The following is a 26,850-nucleotide window of genomic DNA, read 5'->3' on the forward strand; positions in this document are numbered from 1 at the left end:
AATAGCATGCACAGAGTCCAAGGGTTCCCCTTAGAGGTAAAATAGTGGTAAAAAGAGATAATACTAATGCTCTATTTTGTGGTAGTGTGGTCGAGCAGTAGGCTTATCCAAGGAGTAGTGTTAAGCATTTGTTGTACATACACAAGACAATAAATGAGGTACACACACTCAGAGACAAATCCAGCCAATAGGTTTTTATATAGAAAAATATCTTTTCTTAGTTTATTTTAAGAACCACAGGTTCAAATTCTACATGTAATATCTCATTCGAAAGGTATTGCAGGTAAGTACTTTAGGAACTTCAAATCATCAAAATTGCATGTATACTTTTCAAGTTATTGACAAATAGCTGTTTTAAAAGTGGACACTTAGTGCAATTTTCACAGTTCCTGGGGGAGGTAAGTTTTTGTTAGTTTTACCAGGTAAGTAGGACACTTACAGGGTTCAGTTCTTGGTCCAAGGTAGCCCACCGTTGGGGGTTCAGAGCAACCCCAAAGTCACCACACCAGCAGCTCAGGGCCGGTCAGGTGCAGAGTTCAAAGTGGTGCCCAAAACACATAGGCTAGAATGGAGAGGAGGGGGTGCCCCGGTTCCGGTCTGCTTGCAGGTAAGTACCCGCGTCTTCGGAGGGCAGACCAGGGGGGTTTTGTAGGGCACCGGGGGGGACACAAGCCCACACAGAAATTTCACCCTCAGCGGCGCGGGGGCGGCCGGGTGCAGTGTAGAAACAAGCGTCGGGTTCGCAATGTTAGTCTATGAGAGATCTCGGGATCTCTTCAGCGCTGCAGGCAGGCAAGGGGGGGGTTCCTCGGGGAAACCTCCACTTGGGCAAGGGAGAGGGACTCCTGGGGGTCACTTCTCCAGTGAAAGTCCGGTCCTTCAGGTCCTGGGGGCTGCGGGTGCAGGGTCTCTCCCAGGTGTCGGGACTTTAGGTTCAAAGAGTCGCGGTCAGGGGAAGCCTCGGGATTCCCTCTGCAGGCGGCGCTGTGGGGGCTCAGGGGGGACAGGTTTTGGTACTCACAGTATTAGAGTAGTCCTGGGGTCCCGCCTGAGGTGTCGGATCTCCACCAGCCGAGTCGGGGTCGCCGGGTGCAGTGTTGCAAGTCTCACGCTTCTTGCGTGGAGCTTGCAGGGTTCTTTAAAGCTGCTGGAAACAGAGTCGCAGCCTTTCTTGGAGCAGGTCCGCTGTCCTCGGGAGTTTCTTGTCTTTTCGAAGCAGGGGCAGTCCTCAGAGGATGTCGAGGTCGCTGGTCCCTTTGGAAGGCGTCGCTGGAGCAGGATCTTTGGAAGGCAGGAGACAGGCCGGTGAGTTTCTGGAGCCAAGGCAGTTGTCGTCTTCTGGTCTTCCGCTGCAGGGGTTTTCAGCTGGGCAGTCCTCCTTCTTGTAGTTGCAGGAATCTAATTTTCTAGGGTTCAGGGTAGCCCTTAAATACTAAATTTAAGGGCGTGTTTAGGTCTGGGGGGTTAGTAGCCAATGGCTACTAGCCCTGAGGGTGGGTACACCCTCTTTGTGCCCCCTCCCAAGGGGAGGGGGTCACAATCCTAACCCTATTGGGGGAATCCTCCATCTGCAAGATGGAGGATTTCTAAAAGTTAGAGTCACTTCAGCTCAGGACACCTTAGGGGCTGTCCTGACTGGCCAGTGACTCCTCCTTGTTTTTCTCATTATTTTCTCCGGCCTTGCCGCCAAAAGTGGGGCCTGGCCGGAGGGGGCGGGCAACTCCACTAGCTGGAGTGTCCTGCTGGGTTGGCACAAAGGAGGTGAGCCTTTGAGGCTCACCGCCAGGTGTGACAATTCCTGCCTGGGAGAGGTGTTAGCATCTCCACCCAGTGCAGGCTTTGTTACTGGCCTCAGAGTGACAAAGGCACTCTCCCCATGGGGCCAGCAACATGTCTCGGTTTGTGGCAGGCTGCTAAAACTAGTCAGCCTACACAGATAGTCGGTTAAGTTTCAGGGGGCACCTCTAAGGTGCCCTCTGTGGTGTATTTCTCAATAAAATGTACACTGGCATCAGTGTGCATTTATTGTGCTGAGAAGTTTGATACCAAACTTCCCAGTTTTCAGTGTAGCCATTATGGTGCTGTGGAGTTCGTGTTTGACAAACTCCCAGACCATATACTCCTATGGCTACCCTGCACTTACAATGTCTAAGGTTTTGTTTAGACACTGTAGGGGTACCATGCTCATGCACTGGTACCCTCACCTATGGTATAGTGCACCCTGCCTTAGGGCTGTAAGGCCTGCTAGAGGGGTGTCTTACCTATACTGCATAGGCAGTGAGAGGCTGGCATGGCACCCTGAGGGGAGTGCCATGTCGACTTACTCGTTTTGTCCTCACTAGCACACACAAGCTGGCAAGCAGTGTGTCTGTGCTGAGTGAGAGGTCTCCAGGGTGGCATAAGACATGCTGCAGCCCTTAGAGACCTTCCTTGGCATCAGGGCCCTTGGTACTAGAAGTACCAGTTACAAGGGACTTATCTGGATGCCAGGGTCTGCCAATTGTGGATACAAAAGTACAGGTTAGGGAAAGAACACTGGTGCTGGGGCCTGGTTAGCAGGCCTCAGCACACTTTCAATTGTAAACATAGCATCAGCAAAGGCAAAAAGTCAGGGGGCAACCATGCCAAGGAGGCATTTCCTTACAGGGTTCTCCAGCTTTCCCTTCATGCTGACGAGTGTCATTTCTCTGTCACTCTAGCTTGGGAATTTAATTGTGAAAAATAAAGAGATGATGGTTACATGCAAGTCAGGCACTTCTATTGCTGTAAGAATACATCTGTGGAGCCTTAACCTAGCAACCAGAGGTTTATCTGGTTGTCCAGTGTAAGCTATAACGATGCCCGCCTAACAGATGAACGAGTACTTCGCTCCTGTAATGCTTTTCTGGTGGGTACTGTCTTTACCTGCAGATTCCACACCTTCTGACTATTCCTGCAGCCAGGCTGGATCCAGAAGCTTTTTGCTAGCGCTCTAAATGTTGGTAGGAGGCGCAGACTCTAGCACAGCTCTGCATGCGGCACCGTGTGGCAACCCTGGAGCCATGAAGAACCCTTGTTGGCGTGCTGATGTTAGTCAACATCCATTTTTTTTTTTTAGCACACCTTCGAGGCCAACAGATGAAGCTAGCATAAAAGGTATAGATGCAAACTTAATTGAAATGAAGATTACTGATTATCAGAATTACTAGTGCATAGTATTATGCACCGGGATGCGGGCGGGTAGGTGAGGAATCTGCAGGTAGAGAAGTAACTACCAGAAAAAGTGTTTCTGAAGGAAAGTGAATGTTCTTCTGATCGACAATTCTATATGCAGACTCCTCACCTTTTGAGCAGATTCCCCAACCATTCCAACAACTGGAGGTGGGTACATGAATGTCTAAACCAAAACATCCTAAAGAACACAGAGCCAAGTGACCATCTCGCTATAGTTTGGAATCCAAGCAATAGTGTTTGAAAGACCAAGTTTCTGCCTTGCAAATATCTGCCACAAGCACTCTTCTCGCCCTTGCTGATGCAGAAGATTTGCCTCTGGTAGAATGAGTATGAGTACCTTTGGAGGCCTGCTGTGTGCCGAGGTGTAGCAGATCTTGATGCACAAAATATCCCACTAGAACTAATCATCCAAACTGAGCCCACATGAATCGTACGAGCGGACATCGGCTTGATCTCAAAAGGACTGTGTTCGTCCTCTTTAGTTGGATGTGAAGGAGGGCAGAAAGGGTCGTATATTGAGTTAAGTGGAAGGGAGTTACCAAGGTTGGAAGGAACGCACCCCTGTATCTCAACACCAGTTTGTCTGGAAAGAACGAGAAGACGGGAGGCCTTACACTCAACACTGGAAGTTTGCTTACTCGTGTAGCCGACGTGATACTGTTTAAGTAGATAGCCTGAGATAATCTTATTGGAGAACAATGTAAGGGTTCAAATGGGGAACACATTAGGTAGGTAGGTAAGAAACAAACTGACCCCGTTGTGGCATAATAAAGGGAGGACAACGATAAAAGTTTGTGAAAACGTTTAGGAATCTTAGAAAAATAGGCAACTTAAAAACAGATGGTTGATCTGTTGGGAGACTGAAAAGCTGATAAGACTGAACTTCTAACAGGAGCAACTGGGCAGCCCCGCCGGGCCAGCGAGAATGCAAAACTGAGAATGTCAGACCAGTCCGCTTGTAGTGGCAATACGGATTTGTGTGTTCACCAGTTAACAAATTTGCCCCATCTGACTGAATAAACAGGTTTAGTGGGTGTAAGGAAATGCCTCCTTGGCATGGTTACCCCCTGACTTTTTGCCTTTGCTGATGCTATGTTTTGAATTGAAAGTGTGCTGAGGCCTGCTAACCAGGCCCCAGCACCAGTGTTCTTTCCCTAACCTGTACTTTTGATTCCACAATTGGCACACCCTGGCATCCAGATAAGTCCCTTGTAACTGGTACCTCTGGTACCAAGGGCCCTGATGCCAGGGAAGGTCTCTAAGGGCTGCAGCATGTATTATGCCACCCTAGAGACCCCTCACTCAGCACAGACACACTGCTTACCAGCTTGTGTGTGCTAGTGAGAACAAAATGTGTAAGTCGACATGGCACTCCCCTCAGGGTGCCATGCCAGCCTCTCACTGCCTATGCAGTATAGGTAAGACACCCCTCTAGCAGGCCTTACAGCCGTAAGGCAGGGTGCACTATACCATAGGTGAGGGTACCAGTGCATGAGCACTGTGCCCCTACAGTGTCTAAGCAAAACCTTAGACATTGTAAGTGCAGGGTAGCCATAAGAGTATATGGTCTGGGAGTCTGTTTTACACGAACTCCACAGCACCATAATGGCTGCACTGAAAACTGGGAAGTTTGGTATCAAACTTCTCAGCACAATAAATGCACACTGATGCCAGTGTACATTTTATTGCAATATACACCCCAGAGGGCACCTTAGAGGTGCCCCCTGAAACTTAACCGACTGTCTGTGTAGGCTGACTAGTTCCAGCAGCCTGCCACACTAGAGACATGTTGCTGGCCCCATGGGGAGAGTGCCTTTGTCACTCTGAGGCCAGTAACAAAGCCTGCACTGGGTGGAGATGCTAACACCTCCCCCAGGCAGGAGTTGTAACACCTGGCGGTGAGCCTCAAAGGCTCACCCCTTTGTCACAGCACCGCAGGACACTCCAGCTAGTGGAGTTGCCCGCCCCCTCCGGCCCCGGCCCCCACTTTTGGCGGCAAGGCCGGAGAAAATAATGAGAATAACAAGGAGGAGTCACTGGCCAGTCAGGACAGCCCCTAAGGTGTCCTGAGCTGAGGTGACTCTAACTTCTAGAAATCCTCCATCTTGCAGATGGAGGATTCCCCCAATAGGATTAGGGATGTGACCCCCTCCCCTTGGGAGGAGGCACAAAGAGGGTGTACTCACCCTCAGGGCTAGTAGCCATTGGCTACTAACCCCCCAGACCTAAACACGCCCTTAAATTTAGTATTTAAGGGCTCTCCCTGAACCTAGAAATTAGATTCCTGCAACAACAAGAAGAAGGACTGCCTAGCTGAAAACCCCTGCAGAGGAAGACCAGAAGACAACAACTGCCTTGGCTCCAGAAACTCACCGGCCTGTCTCCTGCCTTCCAAAGAACTCTGCTCCAGCGACGCCTTCCAAAGGGACCAGCGACCTCAGAATCCTCTGAGGACTGCCCTGCTTCGACGACGACAAGAAACTCCCGAGGACAGCGGACCTGCTCCAAAAAGACTGCAACTTTATCCAAAGGAGCAGCTTTAAAGAACCCTGCAATCTCCCCGCAAGAAGCGTGAGACTTGCAACACTGCACCCGGCGACCCCGACTCGGCTGGTGGAGAACCAACACCTCAGGGAGGACCCCCGGACTACTCTACGACTGTGAGTACCAAAACCTGTCCCCCCTGAGCCCCCACAGCGCCGCCTGCAGAGAGAATCCCGAGGCTTCCCCTGACCGCGACTCTCTGAAACCTAAGTCCCGACGCCTGGAAAAGACCCTGCACCCGCAGCCCCCAGGACCTGAAGGACCGGACTTTCACTGCAGAAGTGACCCCCAGGAGTCCCTCTCCCTTGCCCAAGTGGAGGTTTCCCCGAGGAAGCCCCCCCTTGCCTGCCTGCAGCGCTGAAGAGATCCCTTGATCTCTCATTGACTTCCATTGCGAACCCGACGTTTGTTCTAACACTGCACCCGGCCGCCCCCGCGCCGCTGAGGGTGAAATTTCTGTGTGGGCTTGTGTCCCCCCCGGTGCCCTACAAAACCCCCCTGGTCTGCCCTCCGAAGACGCGGGTACTTACCTGCAAGCAGACCGGAACCGGGACACCCCCTTCTCTCCATTGAAGCCTATGCGTTTTGGGCACCACTTTGAACTCTGCACCTGACCGGCCCTGAGCTGCTGGTGTGGTAACTTTGGGGTTGCTCTGAACCCCCAACGGTGGGCTATCTTGGACCAAGAACTGAACCCTGTAAGTGTCTTTCTTACCTGGTAAAACTAACAAAAACCTACCTCCCCCAGGAACTGTGAAAATTGCACTAAGTGTCCACTTTTAAAGTAGCTATTTGTGAATAACTTGAAAAGTATACATGCAATTGAAATGATTCAAAGTTCCTAATGTATTTACCTGCAATACCTTTCAAACAAGATATTACATGTTAAATTTGAACCTGTGGTTCTTAAAATAAACTAAGAAAATATATTTTTCTATACAAAACCTATTGGCTGGATTTGTCTCTGAGTGTGTGTACCTCATTTATTGTCTAGGTGTATGTACAACAAATGCTTAACACTACTCCTTGGATAAGCCTACTGCTCGACCACACTACCACAAAATAGAGCATTAGTATTATCTATTTTTACCACTATTTTACCTCTAAGGGGAACCCTTGGACTCTGTGCATGCTATTCCTTACTTTGAAATAGCACATACAGAGCCAACTTCCTACAGTGGGGTATCTTCTAGAACTTGAAATAATATGCACCACTTCAGGAGGTAAACAAAATAACCAAGGCTGCCTTACTCAATATTCACGCATACAAATGGAGACCGAGGTGTAGAAACTGCCCCTATGACTGTGAGAGGTCTACTTTGTGAGGGAGATGGAGTGGAGGGCAGAGGGAGAAGTGAATGAGGTCTGCATACTACACCCTGTGAGGTCAGTCTGGGGTGATTAAGATTACTCAGGCCCGGTCAAGATGTGGTTTCCTCAACACACAAGAAAGCAACAGTATGTGGAAAAAGCATATATAGGAAGCTGGACCTTTATGTGCTTGGTCTAAACAGTGTAAAGGTTCTAGGGGTTCCCCAGTAAGGGGACCGGACTTGCTATGCAATCCCAAAGTGCTCTATTTAGGGTCCTTTGGTTGAGCCATTAGACTTAACACAGATGAGTGCAAGACGTCTAGAAATACACACAATAGTCAATAAATGAGACACAACCCAAAAAGGATATCCAAACTAATTTATAAAAATAGCAAGTGTCTTTTTATATGTTTAGGCTCTAGAGAAAAATCATTCAGGTAAGTACGTTTTTAAATAGGAATTCTTGTCACTTTAAAAAGTGGACACTGCAATTTCTGAGTTCTGCAATGTTATCCTATCGGAGGGAAAACAAGTTCTGCAAACAGGGAGAGTACAGCAACTTACAAGACCAATCTCTGGGGTTAAGGTGAGTAGTGGCAAGGTCCAAGGTAGCACCAGCAGTACGTCCTCAGCAGCACAGGAGTGGGCGGGTGCAGGGTTGGCACACTGAAGAGCCGCCAAAGCAAAGGAAGAAGCACCTGACCTGTACCTAGTCCGCTGCTCTAGCCGAATTCCTCCAAAGTCGTCTCCCCGTACAGCTATTGTGCCTCCAAAGACTGGGAGGACTGCCTGCCTTTAACAAAAACCCAGGAACTTCCATGGAGCAGCAGAGCTGCTACCATGCATCTTGCAGGCACCCCATGACAAACTGTGAGGACTCCGGACAGTCAAAAACCTGACATCTGAAAGCACCACTGCACCAAGCCAACAGTGCCAGCGTGGTTCTCCAACCCTCCAGAGACAAAGTTGACCTTGGACTTGCCCACTGTGGACCCTCCAATGTCACCTGCAGCCTCTGCACGCAGGCCCCCTCAACCGCAAGTGCTCCCGGTGGAGAAATGCAGATGCCTCAAAGCATCTCTGCACCTGTCGCCTTTGGCCCGTGGAGAAGAGGACCAGAGGTGTCACCACGTGCCAGGACATTTTAAGACTGGAACCTACTTGTTGGTTCCTCCTGAATGGACTCCTCAGTCCTCACCTGCAGCATCTTTTCGACCAGACTGATCTCCACTGAGTAACCACCTAACGCCTGTACGAATGTACCCTCTTTCTTGGCATGGTTACCCCCATTTTCTGCCTGTTGTCAGTATGTTTGACTGTCTACTAGGTTCCTGCTAACCAGGACCACAGTAGTTTTGCTCTCTCATCCGATTTGTACCTTTTTCTTCCCACAATTTGCATCCTGCCCCCCCCATGTAAGTCCCTAGTATATGATACCTAGTAACTCAGGGCACTGGGGTTCCAGGGGATACAGTTATTTTGCCACCCATAGGGAGCCCATGCAAAGGGTTCTGCAGGCCTGCCATTGCAGCCTGCGTGAAACGGGTTCATGCACTTGTTTTCACTAAAGGTCACTACACCAGGTCACTATAGGTCAACCCTATGGTAGGCCCGCTCAGCCCAGAGGGCAGGGTGCAGGTACCTGTGTGTGAGGGCACCCCTGCACTAACAGAGGTGCACCCACAAACTCCAGATCCATTTTCCTGGACTTTGTGAGTGCAGGGATGCCATTTTACGCCTGTACTGGACATAGGTCATAGGTCAGTACCTATGTCCAGCTACACAATGGTAACTCCGAACCTGGGCAGATTTGGTATCAAACGTGTCGGAATCATAACCCAGTACTGTTGCAAGTATTGGAAGTATGATTCCATGCACTCTGGGGGCTCCTTAGAGGACCCCCAGCATTGCTACCACAAGTCTTACAGGGTCTTCCGGGCAGCCCAGCTGCTGCACCCCTCAGATAGGTTTCAGCTCTCCTGCTGCTTGACCAGCTGAGGCAGAGGAAGGCAGAACAAATTATTTCCTTTGGGAGAGGTAGGTAACACCCTCTCCCGTTGGAAATAGGTGTGACTGGATTGGTAGGGGTAGCCTCCACAAGCCACTGGTTTGCTTTGAAGGACACATTTGGTGCCCTCCATGCATAAACCAGTCCACACTGGTTCAGTGACCTCCAGTCCCTGCTCTGGCACGAAACTGTACAATGGAAAGGGGAGTGACCACTTCCTTGTCCATCACCACCCCAGGGGTGGTGCCCGGAAACCCTCCTGAAGGTACCTGGGTTCTGCCATCTTGTTTCCAAGGTTGTCAGGGAACTCTGGGAGCATCTGAGTGGCCAGGTCAGGCCGGTGACTTCAGAGCACCCTCCTGATAAGTGCTCATCTGGTTAGGTGACCAATCCCCCTTTCAGGGCTATTTAGGTTCTCTCTCTTGGGTGGGTCCTCAGATTCAGCTTGCAAGATTCCAGTAGGACTCCTCTGCAACCCCTACTTTGACTTCTCGCCACTGGAACCACAACGGGACCCTCCAGGAACCAACAAACGCTGCTATAACGAAGAAGACTCTTCCGAAACTTTGTTTCCACGTCTCCTGCCAACTTTGCTACATTTCCCGGTCGTGCATCCTCAGAAGACTGCAGCTCTTCAGCCTGCACAAGAAGAAGAAATCCCCCTTAGAGTGAAGGAGTCACTTCTTTGCAACCGCAGGAACATACAACAAGCGACGACCGGCTGAGTGGATCTCCCCTCACCTTGAGCTGCGTGGATCCTGCATCACGGGTGGTGGTCTGGAGTAGTTCCCTTGGTCCTCTCTACCAGCTGTACAACTTTGGTGGAGGTAAGCCTTTGCCTTACCGTGCAAGACAGTACCCCCGTGCACCACGTCTCTTGCAGCTGCCAAGGTTTGTTTGCATCTCCTCCAAGGGAACTTCAGGAGACGTGTAGCTTCAGTCCCCTGATCCACTCATCCTGCAAAGCACAGTGTCCTGCGTGGTTCTCCTGTGGCGTGGGATCCTCTTTTATAATGCACGTGGGCTCCTTCTGTGACTACTATGCCCCCGTCCTGTGGGACTCCTGTGGGTGCTGCCTCCGCTCCTGTGGACTCTCCGCGGAGCTGAGGGTTCCTGTGACTCCACCTCCTGGGCTGAGTCCTCCTGGGCCTTGCTGGTCCCCGGCAGCACCTCTTTTCCGCTAACCACAAGTTTGCCTTTACCAAGGCTTGTTGGTGGAATTTCTGCACCAACACCCACCTGCAATCTTCCTTCCAGTGTGGGACATCATCTGCATCCATCAGGAACTCTTCTCCGGCTCCAGGGCTGCAGTGCTGAGCTGCTGTTCATCACCGTCGACCAACTCCAGCACCCACAGCTGGGTGGGTAGTAGCTCCTCCTGGACTCCACTGTGACTCTTGGACTTGGTCCCCTCTTTCCGCAGGTCTTCTTTCTTCAGGAATCTACAGCTGGTTTTCTTGCAGTCTTGTTTGGGTGTCCTCATTTCTTCTTTTCCTCCTTTTAGGTGGTTTGGAGAATTCCAGTCATCTACTCCTGCTTTCCTGGTCGCTGGGGTGTACTGTGTTATTTACCTCTGTGGTTTTCTAGTACCCCCAGCTTCCCTCTACACATTCCACCTAACTATGTGGGGGTCCTGAGTTTGCATTCCATGTTTTTTAGTATATGGATTGTGCTCCCCCTAGGGCCACTATTGGTTATTGGTATTTGCACTATTTTCTAACCTTTTCTATGCCTGTTTCTGGTTACTAGTGTATATATTTAGTGTATTACTTACCTCCTAAGGGTGGGTCACCTTTTCTATTTTTTGTGGGGATTTGTTCCAAAAATAAAGTACCTGTATTTTTGTACAACTGAGTGTTTTCTTTCATGTGTGTGACTACAGTGGTATCACATGAGCTTTGCATATCTCCTAGATAAGCCTTGGCTGTTCATCCACAGCTACCCCTAGAGAGCCTGGCTTCCTAGACACTGCCTACTCTTTTCTTATAGGGGTCGCCTGGACCTGGTATCGAGGATAAGTACCATAGGTACACCCAACACACACCAGGCCAGCTTCCTACAACGGTATACTACACCTCTTCACTTTGCCGCCCAGAGCCGCCCGGTATGACCTGTTGGTGTGGTCCTGACCCTTGCTCAATACTCACCTTAAGCCCAGGAAACTGGTCTACGCAGCTTCTGGTCAGCCAGCTCTTGGTTCCTTGAAGGCACTAGTTGCCGCTTTGTGGAGTTGCCAGGCTCCCATAAGTTGGGCGCCATCTTAGAAGGGAGCGTTTTCCCATTTTTTAATCATTTTATGCTTTATCAGTGTTTTCACGTTTCTTTTAACTTACTGTTCTTTTACCAGTATACAGCTCTGCACAGGGGAGCCTGTGAGACCTGCAGGGGGTGCTAGACCCCAGTTTCTGAAACTATTTCATTTGCCCCACTGTTTTGGTGATCGCACTCTGCAGGCCTGGCTCGCTGCCAAGTCCTCTTTATGGAGGGACATTTAAACCGCCAAGCAGCATGTCCGTACTGCTGGCGTGCCAAAGGCATGCCCATCTACGCCTATCCGCACCAAGCGCCAGGACCCCAGAACCTTCCACCTACTTCCACCTGTGTGTCTGCTTTAATCTCTCTTCGTCTACCTCATCTGCATTTTCAGAGTGTAAGTGCCTTAACTGTGGTTTCCACTTTATGGAGCCCGCTAGTTGTCAGACATCATCGCTGCAGGGCAATCCTTCAGTCCCTCATGTATGCTGCTTGCCAGAGGAGACATCCAAAATGCGCTGTGCCCTTACTATTGCCTGTTCACCTCCTAAACACACATTAGAGACTTCTGACTTGATTGGCAATCAGAAGCTGGTCTTACTATTCATTACAGAAACCTGGGCAGATACTGCTGCTAGCACCGACTTTGGGTCAGTAGACCCAGCCAGCTTCTCAGTCCACAGACTAGATAGATTATCTAAGAGTAGGGGAGGAGGGGTGGCCTAGCTTTGATTTTTCGTGACATCACAGCCACTTTTGAAGAAATTCCTTCTCTTGACTGCAAAACTTTTCTATTTAACCTTAAATTCAATAGCAAACAATCCTTGGAAGGTATTCTACTCTACCGCCCACCGGGCCCCAGATCTAGATTGATAAACAGCTTAGGCACACTGCTTGAATCGCACTGCATGCGCTTAACATATCGCCATACTCAGAGACGTTCATTTTCATCCTGAGACTGCATCAGATAGGGACGCGGAAGCACTCATTTAGATAATGCACAGCTAGTTAACATCCCCACACATTCGGCAGGTAACACGTTAGATGGTTGGTTAACCAACTTTTCTGCCATCGACGGGCGTTTACCCTTGACTTGGTCAGATCGTCATGCTATCATTTTCAGCGTCGTCACGTCTCAAAACCCCCTACTTGACTCTCAAATTAATTGCTCTTCCTCCTTTTGGGCTTGTAATACTCGTGACAACTAAAACAACTGCTACAGTCACAACCTGATAACACACTGGGTTCAGAGTTAGCCTCACTGCACTATACAGATTGGCTTAACTCACTTTTCAATATTCTAGCTTCCTCTAAATATTCTACAGGTCACAGAAATAAACCTCTTTATCAAAGAAACCAGGTTTGAATGCAGCGGACCCTAACAACTATCGCCTCATTTTCCGCTTTCCTCTTCCGGCAAAAGATTGTTGAGAAGGACATGAACGCTCAGCTCTCCCAGCTCACTGTAGACCATCCACTATTGGATCCTTCATGATCTGGCTTGAGACCAGGGCATAGTACGATAACTGTCCTTAACAAAGCAACCGAGGAAATTAGGGCAGCACTGGACAGAGGTGGGGCTGTCACTCTCGTACTCCTGGACTTATCAGTGGCATTTGATACAGCTGACCATAAGCTTTTGCCAACCGCCTAAGGACTCCAGGCATTGAGGGGCACAGGAGAAATCTGCTCCCTTCCCTGCCCTGTGCACAATCAATGCAGTGCTGCTGCTTTCCCATGCAGAAGCCTCTGCCCCTGGCTGGAGCAGCTCTTTCCCTGCAGACAGTTTCTCTCTACTAAATCCTCAGCAGAAGTGAAAGGCATCTTTCTATGCTTTTCTTTGGTAGTACTGCTGCCTGCGGGAGGACCTCACCAGTCTTGTAAGCTATACAGAGCAACCTTTCATTCTGGAAGCAATCTCTGACATGCAGGCTCCCCCCGAAGCTATGCCCTGTGGAATGGGGGATAACGAGTGGGGCCTCCCCTTACCTGGCCAGCCCCGCTGTGTCTGACCTTCTGCCATACATAGTGAGGTTTGGTCGCTGGCCCTGTGGCCACCCACCACTGTGTACGGCAAAAGTGTGCGTGCGGCGGGGTGAACTGCCCCTGGAGGACGGGTGCAGAGGAAGACCAAGGGACCTCATAATACTTATTCCAACAAGAAACACCACATATAAGCACAACAATTAATAACACATTCAAACAAACAGGTGTGATATTTGTAGTCATCTCATTGATAATGCAACATAACATATATTCTTACCTGTAGCATCATTCATGACATTTGTAATTGCATCTGTTATATCAAGGGTGAGATCAGGAGCATTGAAACATGACCCACTGCTACACACATTACCCAGAGCGGTGCATGCAAAAACATGCACACGGAGGAACTCATGCTCGATGCACCCAAGTTCACACTAAAGAGTTTTCAGTTTTGTGCTCCTTCGCGTGGTTATAACATCAGGAACTACTAAATAAGTCCAGGTGGACATGCTTATATCAATCAGACCACAATGCTATCTGATTTCTTTCAGAACCCTAACATGGAAGGACCGGCAAAATAAACCTTAGATGTGAGCAGGGCATTGATTTTTTTTTGGTAAGAAAATCAGGGTATCAGGAAGGCCACACAATTGCTTGTTTGTGGCACATTACGATGAGCACTGAGCACAGCACTGACTAAAATAAAAAACAGTTGCTCCATGGCCAGTATTCGTTCTGCGTAGGTTCGGGCGCAGAGAGCCTGTGTCCCATAGGGCCTGGAGACTCTGGAAGGAGTCTGAGGTCCCCGTACAGTAAGTAATATTTCATGTCTACATGCTGATGCCCATCTGCTGCCTAGGCTAGGGGGTCGTTTGTGTGTAACCTCCTGTAATGGCGGCGGGCAGAGAGCCGGCAGCAGCAGAAAGTGTTCTCTCGAGATGAACCAGTCCATGAAGCCAGTTTTGCGTCCACAGAGCTAGAGTGGTGATAAAGGATAACAGCGTCCTGGCCAATCACAAGTAGTAGCTTTTTATATTTGGGACGGCTCGCCTAGTGTCCCGGGGACTCCCCATTTATTTGAAGGTCTGAATAAAATCAGAATTTGTAAAATACTGGACCATGGATCGGATGGAAGATATAAGAGCTCTCTGTAAGTTGATTAATGGTCCTTGTTTCTTAAAGTCTCACGAACGCCCGCTGTAAGGAAATATCTCCTTGGCATGGTTACCCCCTGACTTTTTTTTGCCTTTGCTGATGCTATGTTTTGAATTGAAAGTGTGCTGAGGCCTGCTAACCAGGCCCCAGCACCAGTGTTCTTTCCCTAACCTGTACTTTTGTTTACACAATTGGCACACCCTGGCATCCAGATAAGTCACTTGTAACTGGTACCCATGGTACCAAGGGCCCTGATGCCAGGGAAGGTCTCTAAGATCTGCAGCATATCTTATGCCACCCTGGGGACCCCTCACTCAGCACAGACACACTGCTTGCCAGCTTGTGTGTGCTGGTGAGCACAAAACGAGTAAGTCGACATGGCACTCCCCTCAGGGTGCCATGCCAACCTCACACTGTCTATGCAGTATAGATAAGTCACCCCTCTAGTAGGCCTTACAGCCCTAAGGCAGGGTGCACTATACCATAGGTGAGGGCACCAGTGCATGAGTACTGTGCCCCTACAGTGTCTAAGCAAAACCTTAGACATTGTAAGTGCAGGGTAGCCATAAGAGTATATGGTCCGGGAGTCTGTCATACACGGACTCCACAGCACCATAATGGCTACACTGAAAACTGGGAAATTAGGTATCAAACTTCTCAGCACAATAAATGCACACTGATGCCAGTGGACATTTTATTGTAACATACACCCCACAGGGCACCTTAGAGGTGCCCCCTGAAACCTTAACCAACTACCCGTGTAGGCTGACTGGTTTTAGCAGCCTGCCACACTCAAGACATGTTGCTGGCCACATGGGGAGAGTGCCTTTGTCAATCTGTGGCTAGTAACAAAGCCTGCACTGGGTGGAGATGCTTATCACCTCCCCCTTGCAGGAGCTGTAACACCTGGCGGTGAGCCTCAAAGGCTCTCCCCCTTTGTTACAGCACCACAGGGCATTCCAGCTAGTGGAGTTGCCCGCCCCCTCCGGCCACAGACCCACTTTTGGCGGCAAGGCCGGAGGAGATAATGAGAAAAACAAGGAGGAGTCACTGGCCAGTCAGGACAGCCCCTAACGCAACCTGAGCTGAAGTGACTGACTTTTAGGAATCCTCCATCTTGCAGATGGAGGATCCCCCCAATAGGGATAGGAATGTGACCCCCTCCCCTTGGGAGGAGGCACAAAGAGGGTGTAGCCACCCTCAGGGCTAGTAGCCATTGGCTACTGCCCTTCCTGACCTAAACACACCCCTAAATTCTGTATTTAGGGGCTCCCCTGAACCTAGGAACTCAGATTCCTGCAACCTAAGAAGAAGAGGACTGCTAAGCTGAAAAACCCTGCAGAGAAGACGGAGACACCAACTGCTTTGGCCCCAGCTCTACCGGCCTGTCTCCCCCCCTTCTAAAGACACTGCTCCAGCGACGCTCTCCCCAGGGACCAGCGACCTCTGAATCCTCAGAGGACTGCCCTGCTCTAGAAGGACCAAGAAACTCCTGAGGACAGCGGCTCTCTTCACCCAAGACTGCAACTTTGTTTCAAAGGAGCAACTTTAAAACAACTTGCGTTTCCCGCCGGAAGCGTGAGACTTACTACTCTGCACCCGACGCCCCCGGCTCGACTTGTGGAGAAACAACACTTCAGGGAGGACTCCCCGGCGACTGCGAGACCGTGAGTAGCCAGAGTTGCCCCCCCCCTGAGCCCCCAAAGCGACGCCTGCAGAGGGAATCCCGAGGCTCCTCCTGACCGCGACTGCCTGACTCCCAGATCCAGACGTCTGGTAAAGACTCTGCACCCGCAGCCGCCAGGACCTGAAAGATCGGAACTCCAGTGCAGGAGTGAACCCCAGGAGGCCATCTCCCTTGCCCAGGTGGTGGCTACCCCGAGGAGCCCCCCCCTTGCCTGCACCGCTGAAGAGACCCCTTGGTCTCCCATTGATTTTCATTGGAAACCCGATGTGTGTTTGCACACTGCACCCGGCCGCCCCTGTGCTGCTGAGGGTGTACTTTCTGTGCTAACTTGTGTGTCTCCCGGTGCCCTACAAAACCCCCCTGGTCTGCCCTCCGAAGATGCGGGTACTTACCTGCTGGCAGACTGAAACCGGGGCACCCCCTTCTCCATTGAAGCCTATGTGGTTTGGGCACCACTTTGACCTCTGCACCTGACCGGCCCTGAGCTGCTGGTGTGGTAACTTTGGGGTTGCTCTGAACCCCCAACAGTGGGCTACTTTGGACCCAAACTTGAACCCTGTAGGTGGTTTACTTACCTGCAAGAACTAACAAACTCTTACTCCCCCTAGGAACTGTGAAAATTGCACTGTCTAGTTTTAAAATAGCTATATGTGATTTATGTAAAAAGTATATATGCTATTTTGATTATTCAAAGTTCCTAAAGTACCTACATGCAATACCTTTCATTTGAAGTATTACATGTAAAATTTGAACCTGTGGTTCTTAAAATAAACTAAGAAAATATATTTTTCTATACAAAAACCTATTGGCCTGGAATTGTCTTTGAGTGTGTGCCTCATTTATTGCTTGTGTATGTACAACAAATGCGTAACACTACCCTCTGATAAGACTACTGCTCGACCACACTACCACAAAATAGAGCATTAGAATTATCTCTTTTTGCCACTATCTTACCTCTAAGGGGAACCCTTGCACTCTGTGCATACTATTCCTTACTTTGAAATAGTGCATACAGAGCCATCTTCCTACACCCGCAAAAAATAAAACACACAAACAAGAAAGGAACACAATATAGGAAGAACAAATGAGTAGACCAAGCAGCACATGTGAATGAGACTGAAATAGCTCAAGCTATGCTTTGGAAATTGTGCTTGCAGCTGGCCATGTATGCAGGCATAGAAGAACTACTGTGCAATTAGACAAGCCACAAGGCTTCTCTGACATTTGTGCCTCTTAAGAACAAAAATACATATTTTTCTACACGTGAATATCAAAGTTTCATGCCTTCTTGGCACAAGCCCTCTGTGCATCTTCTATATGTGAAGTCACACAAACAGAACACGACTAAAGAGTCAAGACACGTAGAGAAGACCGGTGAGACGCCACCTGGGCTCTTTATGTTTAAAAGTTGGCTTGTTCAATGAATGGAATTTGTCCAATACAGCATGTATTAGGGAGACAGAAGCACTCCAGGGTCGTGCACGCTGGAGGGGCACTTCAGTGCTTGTGACTACAAGGAGGATCTTGGGGCGGCGGGTGTGCGCACCAGGCACCCTCCTGTCCGCTGACAGCCGTTTGGGAGTAGAAGCAGTAATCAAACGGAGAAGGAAAGATTGGTTTAATTTTCAGAATAAAACATAGTCTTGCATTCATTAAAATTACAGTAACATATGTGGAACACATTACGAGTGGTGCGATCCAAGTAATCTTTCCTATGCAAGAGACACGTTTTGAGACTAATGATTCTTGGGGGTTGGCGGATCTGGGGTGGTTGTAGTAACCATGATTTAATTCAGGTTATCATAAAGGGCCTGACGGACGGATTATTCAGTCACAAACGTGACGGTTATCCTGCCCGCCGCAGTACAATTACATAACATCCTATGGAAATCGTAATACGGCGGGCGGGATATCTGTCACGTTTCTGACAAAATACCCTGTCTACCAAACTCTAAATCATGCCCAACACGTTTATAAGCAGGGCCTTTTACAATAAAAATACTTTTAAACATAGGTAAAATACTTTTTATACCCTCCACAATATATCTCCCCCCAACCCCCTCAGTTTACACATTATTGTTATGAAGACCATATGTGAAAAAGGTTTCTTGCCATGGCATCTCTCCAGCTGTTAATTCTAGCCTGATTATTTCACATGAATCTGTCCCTGAGACCAACCAGTTATCACCAGAAAACACTTAGCACAGAAAACTGCTGAAATGTTGACCCAACCAGTAGATGCAGGAATATTGACAGCACTTGAATCTAAACTAGATTCACATCTTACAAGGCCTTGGGCAGACTCGGTCTCTCGTGTCTCACACTTAAATCACCTGCGAGATCTGCAGTCAAGGTACCGTAGGCAGCTTTCCCACCGAAGGTAGGGGTAAAACCCCACTGGATAGCAGGAGTAGGCACAGCACATGCATCCACAGCCACAGATGCTAGCAAAGGCCTTTAACCTTCAGGTATAAACCAGCTGCCATTAACTGCATTCACTCCTACGAAGAGGCCTCAAACATGTCTGGTGAAACGTGGAGCACGTACAGTACCACACATCTGTTCTGTTGAGACTCATGCACGACCCAGTGCTGTGTCTCATGACTTCTACATACCTGTTGTACACATCCTTGCTGAGGCTGAGGGCTGACACCTTGACCTGTCGGTGGGCACTTATCAGGCAATTTCGAGCTGCTAGGTCTTTGTGAACAAACCTACTGTTCGAGAGGTGCTCCATTCCCAGTGCCACCTGGGCACATATGTGCACCTAGAACAAAGCAACAAATTCTCAACATTAGCAAAAAGAAAAGAAACTCTTTCATAACACACAGTCACTTGGTATACAGTGCAAACACACCAGTGACTCTGGAGGTGCAATCTTAAACGCATTCTAGGACTCGGAAAAGCTGCTCCCATCCAGCCATTAAGCTGCAGTAGTCTTCACTGAGGCTTCGTGAGGCTGTGTCTTTGTGGACATGGTTTGGACTCACACCTAGAACTGGACCATCCAGCCTGAGAGCCAAGACATGCGGAGGAGAGAACATAATTCACATGAAATGTGGGCTGGCTGAGCTCTGCAGGGAGGGCCAGTGCTTTACAAAAGATAGAGGAATGGATGAGGTGCACCGACGGAGCCTTGGGGTCCTCCCAGTAATAGGACCCTGGCCTGGTGGCTCCGTATAAGCTGCGAGCGTTCAGTTATGAGCTCCACTGGATGAGCCGAGTGGTCACTCCACACTGGGTTAGCTACTGCAGCTCAGTACAGAGTTGTATTTGTGGAGCTGCCTAAGTCACCCCAAAGGGAATAAATGCAAGACCTTGAAGTTACTACTGAAAGGCACAGGCTTAACTATTAACGAAATAGGGTCAAGTAATGTACATGTAAGCCTAGTTCTGCATTGTATGACGCCATAAACATTACCATCTGCCCAATCAGGGACACTCGAACACATGTAGAACTGTACCAATGAGGTCATAGATGGTGAACAGGGCAGTACTCCAGTACTGCCCCCACAAGGGACACTGACACATGTAGAACTGTACCAATTAGGGTATAGATGGTGAACTGGGCAGTACTCGAGGAGATACCTATAACAAACTGAAGTCCACCACCAGGTCAAGCGGTCACATTTAAATAATTTCACTCCATTTTTAAAAAAGAATACCAGAAATGGGAACAAAACTAACACCAATACACCTCTTGCAACTTACTCACAACTTCCTGCACCTAAACTAATATTTTAAAAAAAGTTAAAAATGTAAGGAAAATGCAGCCAGATAGGTAGCAGTCTTGCAGAGAATAGAAGAGAGAGCCGGTCCCCTTAAGAATCTAGCATGCATCCCTATTCCACTGGGCCATTGACGGGGCGTTGCTGGACAACACCACTTCTACCACAGCAATCTATCGTCCCACGGATATCTGCTTCCCTGTGTTCACAACTGGGTGGAGGGCCAGCTCTGTCCGGCCTCACTGAAGACAGTCAAGATGCACAACTAGGATTACAATGAACTTTACCGGCCACACTGCAGCGTCTTCGCGGATCGTCAGACATTTGAGTATGACACAGAGCTGTAGGGAAATGGGGTGAATTATATGGTGTGCTTGTGTGACCTCAACGCCCTTAAAACCCTTTAGGGCCAGAAGTTTGTGCGTGTGAACCCTTTAGTCCAACCCCAGTAGCTGTGTCTCTTACTCACCATAGAGTAGGGACTCACAAACACTTACTTGGAAGTCTCTAGTATATGGTTCCGGGTGCCCAGGGCCTGTAAGTTAGTGTCCCCCAGGGACTGCAGCACTTGTTGTGCCACCCCGAGAGGGACAAGGTAAAACATGGCTCCCAGTCTGCCACTGCAGACTGGAATAGTAGTTTAAAACTGCTAACTCGTCTGTGCCATTTAAAGTAATGGCAAAACCCCAAATCTCCCCTTTTAGGTCCAGAGTGCAAGCGCTTTTTGACCTGTTGTAAGTATACTGTGGGATTTTAACCACGTCCATAAATGTTAACTCGATTCTATGCTTGCCTTTCAAAAATCCCTTAATGTAATTGGTAAATGCTTTAAGTTTGTCCTGCATTGGGGTGGTTTTGTTACCGCTTTGCAGACTGACCCGGTTACATGGATTATTGCACGTTTGCGGATATACTTTAGCGTGGGCAAACTATTTTTTTCTTTTATCTCTCCCCTTCGTGCTCCATGGTGGCCACAGTGCTCACAGCACGAATAGAACAGATGAAACTCCACTGTCAGTGCTGGTCACGTTGTTTACACTGTTACCTAATCAGAGTCATGTCTCTTGGCTCTTCCCTTCACGCTCCATAGCTTTCACAAAATACCACTTGCAATTGGTAAATTCTTTACATAAAGAAATCCTCCAAGTGGCTCTCCTGACACAGCGGGAGAGCTGATACTACAATATTCACTGCACTTGGGAAACTCATTACTTTTACCAATAACTTAGCCTGTGGTGGTCCCAGGACAACAGGGCCACCTACAAAACTTTTAGCAGGATGTGATCTTTCTATCTGCATCATCCATCTCTGGGTCCCAATACTAGGTAAGTGGGACCCCAAAATAATAACCCCTCCCACCATTCAGTGTCTTTAAGCTCTCTCATGGCTCGGACTTTTGTTTTACAGGTGGGAGTACTTTGTGTTTTAAGGCCTTGTTTGTAGTATAATTATTGTAGGCCTGTTAGCTCAGAAAATGTGCAAGGCACTACGACCTCTAGGGCCTAAATATATATTTACATTGCATTACTTTCTGCCATTTTCTTTTCGTGTGGTTATGCTCTCTAGGGGCTAACTACATGGTTACATGACCATGTTTCTTACACATGCTATTTTCATTGTGGCGTCCTCTAGGGGCTATTCCAAGCATTACCGTCTAATGCCAAAAGTGTATTTCTATTAAATGTTTTTATTGGGTTTACATTATAATTGTATGTGTTTTATTAATCTCTCCTTATTGCAATTTTGACCATGATTCAGGCCAACTTAATATCCTTATTGCACTATGACTGTTGATATGTTTGGGTGACCCTTCTAGTTTATTTCTCTCGTTACTCCTCCGTGTCGGTCTTGTTTTGGGAAGTTTGTTAGAAGTCCAGTTGTCACTGGGCTACCCATTTGCCCAGAATCACGGTCACAGGGGACTCCTTCAGTGGGCAATAACATGCCTTCTAGATGACCAAGTTGCACTTTGACAACTCTACTGGGACCTGCAGATTTGGGAGCAACTTTTGAGCGTCGGGTCTTGGTCCATAGAGTTCTACGGCAGCAACTGAAAGATCTGGGCCACCAACTTGCCCCTGAAGGCTTCTTCAGCTGTTGTGGCTCTGTCCTGCGAACAGGTCAGCCATCTGACCTTTAGTCTCCTGCTTTGGCTGGCTCAAGCATCGGCTTCTCCACAAGCAGGACACAGCAGGTTCAGCTTCGCTAGCCGCCAGGTTCAGCAGTCTGAGCCACGTCAGTGCAGCCTCTCTCTGCCGGCCCTTGGTGCAGCAGAGTCGTCTCTCAGTTCTCTTCTCGAGGCTAACAAGGTCTGCGTTCTGGGCCCCTTTTATGCCCACAAAATGCCCTCAGAACACAGTCAGTAGTCAATGGACTACTAGGTTCCCGGAGGATAATCACTTCTTGCGATGTATGGCATCTAGGTATACCAAAAAGTTCCATTCTGCCAAAGTCCAAAATGGCAGAATCCCTCTCTTTGCGTCCAGAGCTCCCTAGCCCGACCCAGAGGTGTGGCTATCAAGAGGGATACATGCCCTTGGAAAACTGGTTTGCCCACTATGTCACTCGTGCCAGCCTGCCTGCGTGCGTGCCTAAACAATAGAACAGTTCTCCCTAGTGTTCCTCATTTGCATTGTAAAGGCGGCTTCTCCTTTAAGCTTACCCTTTGGCTAACATCCATATGGATTCCGGCCGGGGAGAGGTAACACCCCCCCCCCCCCCAGCTTCTACTGTGCCCTTCCCTGGGAGACGTTTGTACAGAAGGGCAGAAGGCTGCGAGGACAGTCTGTGTGCAACTGTAAATGGACACGGGATAATGGACACGGGATACTCTGGGTAATACTAAACTAGCCCCAACTCCTCTGTAGCTTCCCATGCGCAGAGGGGAACAGAGGCGGCACAAGAGTCCATATGTGCTTTCCCCCGCCGCCGTCGGCATGCTGGAGCCGGATCCCGCAATTTGTCATCAATTCGAGTTCGCAAACATCTTCTAATGCAGTAGTAAAATTGGGGGACAGCATTTCCAAGACTTACAGACTATGAGAGGAAAGTGAAAGTACCGGAAGATACCAGCTAGTGGCCCGGTAAGGGGAGGCTATGGATGCTGGAAGAAGTGTGCTGTAAAACACCACCTGCACACAGTACGACCTTGGGGCCCTTCCAATCACTTGGGAAACACTAAACTAACTCCCATGCCTCCTTGCAGAGATGACTAAGCTTCTGCCTTATACATGTTTAATGCCATTTATAGAATCTTATGGCACTGAATGGCCACTTCTAGGCACAAAGCCACAGTCCACTCAGAAGTTAAGTCTGTGATAAAGAAGCATAGGGAATCACAAAAGCTGGACGGTGCTGCATCCGTATTTGTTAACTACATGGGCTTGTGACGCAACATCACTCCTCTTCAACTTGGCCATGTTAGTCATTTGCTGCGTTTTACAGACCTGGCTAATGGCACAGCAGTAGTTAGGAAATAGGGGAGAGTGAGTTTGGAAAAAGCTGACAAGTGTATCCCGGATATAATCTGATACCTTCATCTTGAAACCCACCTTTTGCTTTGTGCTGATTGGCTGTGCTTTAATCTTCTCATCCTTGCTCTGGGATATCCTCAAATACTGCTTTAGGTCTCCCTGGAATGAGAAAGAATGAACATTCAATAGGGACACATGTATGTTACCTTAGCAACTGCAACTTGTAGGCTTTTGAAAAGAGGTCACTGCGGACATTAGGCGATGTTCATTAGCAGCTCCTTGAATGGTTGAATTATGGAGGGGAAGTTACGCTTTTACTGGTTATTAACACTTCGATTCAAGACAGCAGAGAGGTATAATTTTTCTAAGCAGCGGAACTACTAAGGTGCATAGGAATTAATGAAGAAGATACTTACCTTTGGTCAGAGGGATGGCTGGTCTGGCAACTGCACAAAGGGTGAGAAGGCAGAAAGAGAGCCCTTTAGAGTGAGCAAGAGAGACAAAGATAAGAGAGGGCAGCAAAAAGAGGTCCAGCCTGTTTCTCTGCACACCATGCCGCAAACGTGCCCCAGAGGCAGGTGTATACAGTCTAGCCGTTGGGCGCCTGGCTGTCAGAATAACATTGAAGACTTAGGACAGAAGGTGGAAAGCTGTCAACCGTCACTGCTCATTCTCCATGGATAAAGGAGGAGCATTGACAGGTTCGAGTAGAGAAGTCTTCACTGCTGCTACAACAGAACATCTTTCCAAGGAGGTAATCGGAGAGGAGGTTTGGTGGCCATGCTCAACAGCTCGGGATCCCAAACGTGAGCCCAGACCGGACCCAGATGGAGGACGTGGGCTCAGTCATTCCTGTTCTTCTTGATAACTGTGGGCAGGAGTAGTTTCCCCATGTTTACCGCCACTTTTGCCTGCTGTCAGTATGCTTTGACTGTTTTCAATGGGATCCTGCTAACCAGGACCCCAGTGATTGTGCTCTCTCACTCTAAATTTGGTTGACTAGTGTAGGAAGTTGGCTCTGTCCACACTATCTCAAAGTAAGGAATAGCATGCACAGAGTCCAAGGGTTCCCCTTAGAGGTAAGATAGTGGCAAAAAGAGATAATTCTAATGCTCTATTTTGTGGTAGTGTGGTCGAGCAGTAGGCTTATCCAAGGAGTAGTGTTAAGCATTTGTTGTACACACACAGGCAATAAAAGAGGAACACACACTCAAAGACTTACTCCAGGCCAATAGGTTTTTATAAAGAAAAATATATTTTCTTAGTTAATTTTAGGAACCACAGGCTCAAGATTTACAGTTAATACTTTAAATGTAAGATACTTCACTTAGATACTTTAGGAACTTTGAATGAAAGCAATATCATATACAGTCTTTGTAAAAATGGCAATAAGCTATTTTCAAAGTGGACACTGCAAAAATCAACAGTTCCTGGGGGAGGTAAGTAAAGGTTAGTTTGTGATGTAAGTAAAACACTTACAAGTCTCAGTTCTGGGGCAAAGGCAGCCCACCGTTGGGGGTTCAAGGCAACCCCAAAGTTGCCACACCAGCAGCTCAGGGCCGGTCAGGTGCAGAGGTCAAAGAGGTGCTCAAAACACATAGGCGCTTATGGAGAACAGGAGTGCTCCGGTTCCAGTCTACCAGCAGTTAAGTACCTGCGTCCTTGGGGGGCAGACCAGGGGGATTTTGTAGAGCACTGGCGGACACACAAGTAGGCAGACAAAACACACCCTCAGCGGCAAAGGGGCGGCCGGATGCAGTGTGCAAAGCAGGCGTCGGGTTTCAGATAGGAACCCATGGAGGGGTCACTCTAGCGGTGCAGGCAGGTACCGGGGGGAGGTTTGGGGGGAGCTTCACGGGACAGCCACCACCTGGGCTAGGACGAGGGTCGCCTGGGGGTCACTCCTGCGCTGAGGTTCGGTTCCTTCAGGTCCTGGGGGCTGCGGGTACAGTGCTGGTTCCAGGCGCCGGGTCCCTTGTTACAGGCAGTCGCGGTTAGGGGGAGCCTCTGAATTCTCTCTGCAGGTGCCGCTGTGGGGGTTCAGGGGGGTCGTCTCTGGCTACTCAAGGGCTTGCAGTCGCCGGGGGAGTCCTCCCTGGGGTGTTTGTTCTCTGGATCTCAAGCCGGGGGCGTCAGGTGCAGAGTGTGAAGTCTAACGCTTCCGGCTGGAAAAATGAAGTCTTTGGAAGTTGCTTCTTTGTTGCAAAGAAGTAGCTGGTTGTGAGCAGAGACGCTGCTCACAGGAGTTTCTTGGTCCTTTAGTCCAGGGCAGTCCTCTGAGACTTCAGAGGTCGCTGGTCCCTGTGGGAAGAGTCGCTGGTTGCAGGTTTTCAAAGTTGGAGACAGGCCGGTAGGGCTGGAGCCAAAGCAGTTGTCGTCATCCGTCTTTTCTGCAGGCTTGTAGGTCAGCAGTCCTTGTTTCTTCAGGTTGCAGGAATCTGATTTTCTGGGATCTGGGGTGCCCCTAAATACTAAATTTAGGGGTGTGTTTAGGTCTGGGAGGGCAGTAGCCAATGGCTACTGTCCAGGAGGGTGGCTACACCCTCTTTGTGCCTCCTCCCTGTGGGGAGGGGGGCACATCCCTAATCCTATTTGGGGAATCCTCCAAAACTAAGATGGAGGATTTCTAAAGGTAGGGGGTCACCTCAGCTCAGGGTAACTTACGGGTTGTCCTGACTGGTGGGTGACTCCTTTTTCTCATTATCTCCTCCAGCCTTGCCGCCAAAAGTGTCTGGAGGGGTGGGCATCTCCACTAGCTGAGATGTCCAGGGGTGCAGTAACAATAGGAAGGAGTCTTTGAGGCTCACCACCAGGTGTTACAGTTCCCTGCAGGGGGAGGTGAGAAGCACCTCCACCCAGTGCAGGCTTTGTACGCAGTGACAAAGGCACTCACCCCATGTGGCCAGAAACTGGTCAGCCTAACACTACGAGTCGGACCGGTATTCAGGGGGCATCTCTAAGATGCCCTCTGGGTGCATTTGACAACTCCCACACTGGCATCAGTGTGCATTCATTGTGCTGAGAAGTTTGATACCAAATTTCCCAGATTTCAGTGTAGCCATTTTTGAACTGTGAAGTTCGTGTTTGACAAACTCCCAGACCATATACTCTTTAGGACTACACTGCACTTACAATGTCTAAGGTTTTGCTTAGATGCTGTAGGGGCATAGTGCTCATGCACATATGCCCTCATCTGTGGTATAGTGCTCCTCTGCCTTAGGGATGTAAGGCCTGCTAGAGGGGTCACTTACCTATGCCACAGGCAGTGTGAGGTTGGCAGGGCACTCTGAGGGGAGTGCCATGTCGACAGTCATTTTCTCCCCACCAGCACACACAAGCCGTGAGGCAGTGTGCATGTGCTGAGTGAGGGGTCCCCAGGGTGGCATAAGACATGCTGCAGCCCTTAGAGACCTTCCCTGGCATCTGGGCCCTTGGTACCAGGGGGTACCAGCTACAAAGGACTTATCTGAGTGCCAAGGCTGTGCCAATT

At 49.1% G+C, this 26,850-nt stretch overlaps 1 protein-coding gene across 1 annotated transcript in view; it reads right to left on the bottom strand.

Annotated features, from left to right (window-relative positions):
* Positions 1 to 26,850, bottom strand: part of PTK7 (protein tyrosine kinase 7 (inactive)) — a 535,321-nt gene that overhangs the window by 42,490 nt on the left and 465,981 nt on the right. The window contains exons 17-18 of the mRNA XM_069236405.1: positions 23,439 to 23,519; positions 18,775 to 18,926 (exon numbers count right to left, since the gene is read on the bottom strand). Coding sequence (XP_069092506.1) covers positions 18,775 to 18,926; positions 23,439 to 23,519 — 233 coding nt within the window. The remainder of the gene's footprint in view (positions 1 to 18,774; positions 18,927 to 23,438; positions 23,520 to 26,850) is intronic.

This window comes from Pleurodeles waltl, chromosome 5 (assembly GCF_031143425.1).
Source record: "Pleurodeles waltl isolate 20211129_DDA chromosome 5, aPleWal1.hap1.20221129, whole genome shotgun sequence".
In the NCBI taxonomy this organism is placed as follows: domain Eukaryota; kingdom Metazoa; phylum Chordata; class Amphibia; order Caudata; family Salamandridae; genus Pleurodeles; species Pleurodeles waltl.